We start from the raw sequence: 3,137 nt of genomic DNA, 5'->3' as shown, positions 1-3,137 counted from the left end.
AAGGAGCCCAGAGGTGGGTAGCAGACGTGGAGAAGATCTTCTATGCCATGGGGTGTAAGGAAGAGCACAAGGTGAACTATGCCACCTACATGCTATGTGGGGAGGCGAAAGACTGGTGGAGGTTTGCCAGTCAAACTTTGCCATAAGAGGGTGGCTATATTCAATGGGAGGCATTCAAGGCAAGCTTCCTAGAGAATTACTTTCTTCGGGACTTGAAGAAGTAGAAGGCTCAGGATTTTCTTGAACTGAAGCAAGGGAGTATGACTGTGGGGAAATATACGGCAAAGTTCTAAGAGTTGATGAAATACTGGCCTCACTACCAGCATGAGGATGGAGAGGAAGACTTGTGTGCTCAGTTTGAGCATAGGTTGAAGCTAGAGATCCGTGCTGCAGTCAGTGTGTTTCACCTGATTGACTTGCCCACTTTGGTGAGCAAGTATAGAATCTTTGAAGCCAACTTAAAGGGCAAGACCGTGGACACTAGGGGGAGTGGACCCATGAGGTAGGATAGAAGACTCCGTAGGTTCTCTAAAGGGCCGTATTCAACCTCCAGTCATTCTCAGTCTAGAGGGACTTCATCTTAAGAAAGGAGCAGTGGGAGTGACTCAGGATCAGGCTCTTTTAGAGGATCGATCAAATGCTTTAGATATGGAGGGCCACACATGTTGAGGGACTGCCCACAGCCACAGACTAATTATGGCAACTGCGGGAAGTTGGGGTACACTGCTAATGTGTGCTGGGCTACTAAGAAGAGTGGCAGTATGAGTACAACTCAAAGGCCTGGACCGAGAGGAAGCACGGAATCGAGTAGGGGCCAAAGCCAAGTATTCCTGGGAAAGTCTTTGGCATAAGTGGGGCAGAGGCTTCACAATCTAAAGAGCTTATTCGAGGTAAATGTATCATTAAGGACAGATTATTGGATGTGTTGTTTGACTCGGGTGCTACGCACTCATTTATTTCCATGGATTGTGCGAAGTGTTTGGGCTTATATGTGAAGGAATTGTCGTGCAATGTTGTGGTGACTACCCCTACGGGTAAACCGGTTGTAACTTTGTGGGTGTGTCTAGGATATTCAATAATGATGTATAGGAGAAACTTTGAGGTCAACTTGATCTGTTCGCCTTTTTTCCAGTTGGATGTACTAATGAGAATATATTGGCTAGTTGCCAACCATGTGCTGCTGGATTGCAGAAAAAATACATTGATTTTTGGTACATTGACTTTGGAAATTCTTAGACTGTTGAGTCAAGGCGCGTGGGAGAACACGATGAACGCTAAGGCCTTTATGGTCATGTTCTCAATGGAAGCAGAAAGTATAGTGGAGCCAGAGTACATCCCGGTAGTGAGAGACTTCTTAGAAGTCTTCCCTGAAGAAGTTTCAAAATTGCCACCTGAGAAGGAGATAGAGTTTGTCATTAACCTCATCCCGGGAGCAAGTTCGATTTCTGTGGCACCATAAAGGATGTCACCAGTAGAGTTGGAGTTGGCAGAGGTCAAGAAGCAAGTGGAGGAATTATTGTAGAAATGGTTTGTAAAACCGAATGTATCACCATGGGGAGCGTTAGTGCTCTTGGTGAAGAAGAAAGATAAAAGTATGAGATGTACATGGATTACTGACAACTAAATAAGGTGACGATAAAGAACAAGTACCCCCTTCTAAGGATTAATGATTTGATGAACCAATTGAGGGGAGCTGCAGTGTTCTCGAAGAATGACCTGAGATCGAGGTATCACCAGATTAGGGTGAAGGATGAGGATGTACCTAAGACAACATTCAGGACGCATTACGGTCACTATGAGTGTTTGGTGATGCTTTTTGGAGTGACCAATGCGCATGCGGTGTTCATGGACTACATGAACAGAATCTTCCACGAGTTTTTGGATAAGTTTGTAATGGTCCTCATTGATGACATCCTAGTTTATTCAAAGACTCAAGAGGAGCATGTCGAACACTTATAGTTTCAGAAATTTTGAGGGAGAGGCAGCTGTACGCCAAATTTTCCAAGTGCGAGTTTTGGCTATCCCAAATTCAATTTTTGGAGCATGTGGTATCTAAGGATGGTAGATCCTGCAAAGGTGGAAGCGGTGGCCCGATAGCCAAGACCGACGAATATGACAGAGATCCGCAGTTTTATAAGACTAGCAGGCTATTATAAGAAGTTCATTGAGGGATTTTCTAAAATAGTTTTACCTTTGACGAAGCTGACCCGTAAGGGTAAGGAGTTTAAATGGAGCAGAGCATGTGAAGCTAGTTTCCTAGAACTGAAGGTGAAGTTGACTTCAGCACCTATGTTAGTTCTACTTGACCCGGAGCAGAAGTTTGATGTGTACTGTGATGCGTCTGAGCATGGACTTGGGTGCGTTTTGATGCAAGATGTGCGAGTGGTTGCCTATGTCTTGAGGCAATTGCGTCCGTATGAAGTCAACTACCCGATGCATGACTTGGAGTTAGCCGCAGTAGTTTTCGCACTCAAGGTGTGAAGACACTATCTCTATGGGGCGAGGTTTGAAGTGGTCATTGATCACAAGAACATGAAGTAATTGTTTGACCAGAAGGAGGTAAACATGCGGCACAGGAGATAAATGGAATTCCTCAAGGACTACAACTTCATATTATCTTACCATCCTGGCAAGGCAAATGTGGTGGTCGATGCTTTGAGCCGAAAATCATTGCACGTGGCAGCAATGATGGTGAAAGAGATGGAGTTGATTGAAGAGTTTTGAGACATGAGCTTGGCTATGGAGGTAAGGCCAAGGAGTTTGTATCTCAGAGCAACGACGGTCCACAACGATTTCTTGGTATACATCGGAGAAACTCAGCAAGAAGATGTTTTCCTACAAGGTATGATGAGGCAGAAGAGTGAGGGGAAGGACTTAGAGTTCCACTATGATGAGAATGGGGTGATCCAGTTCCAGAACCGTGTATGCATTCTCCAAATGGATGAGTTGAAACAAATGGTACTTAAGGAGGTGTATAAGAGCAAAATAAGTTTTCATCCCGACGTGACCAAAATGTATTAGAACCTCTGAAAGAGTTTTTGGTGGAATGGGATGAAGAGGGATGTTACAAAATATGTGGCTAGATGCCTAACCTGTCAAAAGGCAAAGGTAGAGTATCAACGTCCACCTGGGTTATT

The 3,137-nt window shown here is 44.5% G+C and overlaps 1 protein-coding gene across 1 annotated transcript; it reads left to right on the top strand.

Annotated features, from left to right (window-relative positions):
* Window positions 1–299: 299 nt before the first annotated feature.
* On the top strand, window positions 300–1,459 carry LOC113862266. Its single transcript, XM_027495358.1, has 3 exons — window positions 300–502; window positions 647–824; window positions 908–1,459. The coding sequence occupies exons 1-3, from the start codon at window positions 300–302 to the stop codon at window positions 1,457–1,459; spliced, it is 933 nt and encodes a 310-aa protein (XP_027351159.1).
* The last annotated feature ends 1,678 nt before the right edge of the window (window positions 1,460–3,137 follow it).

The sequence above is a fragment of the Abrus precatorius genome, unplaced genomic scaffold (genome assembly GCF_003935025.1).
Source record: "Abrus precatorius isolate BTA unplaced genomic scaffold, Abrus_2018 Scaffold3, whole genome shotgun sequence".
Lineage (NCBI taxonomy): Eukaryota > Viridiplantae > Streptophyta > Magnoliopsida > Fabales > Fabaceae > Abrus > Abrus precatorius.
Note: the sequence above shows the minus strand (reverse complement) of the source record. Positions and strands in the feature narration are given on the sequence as shown.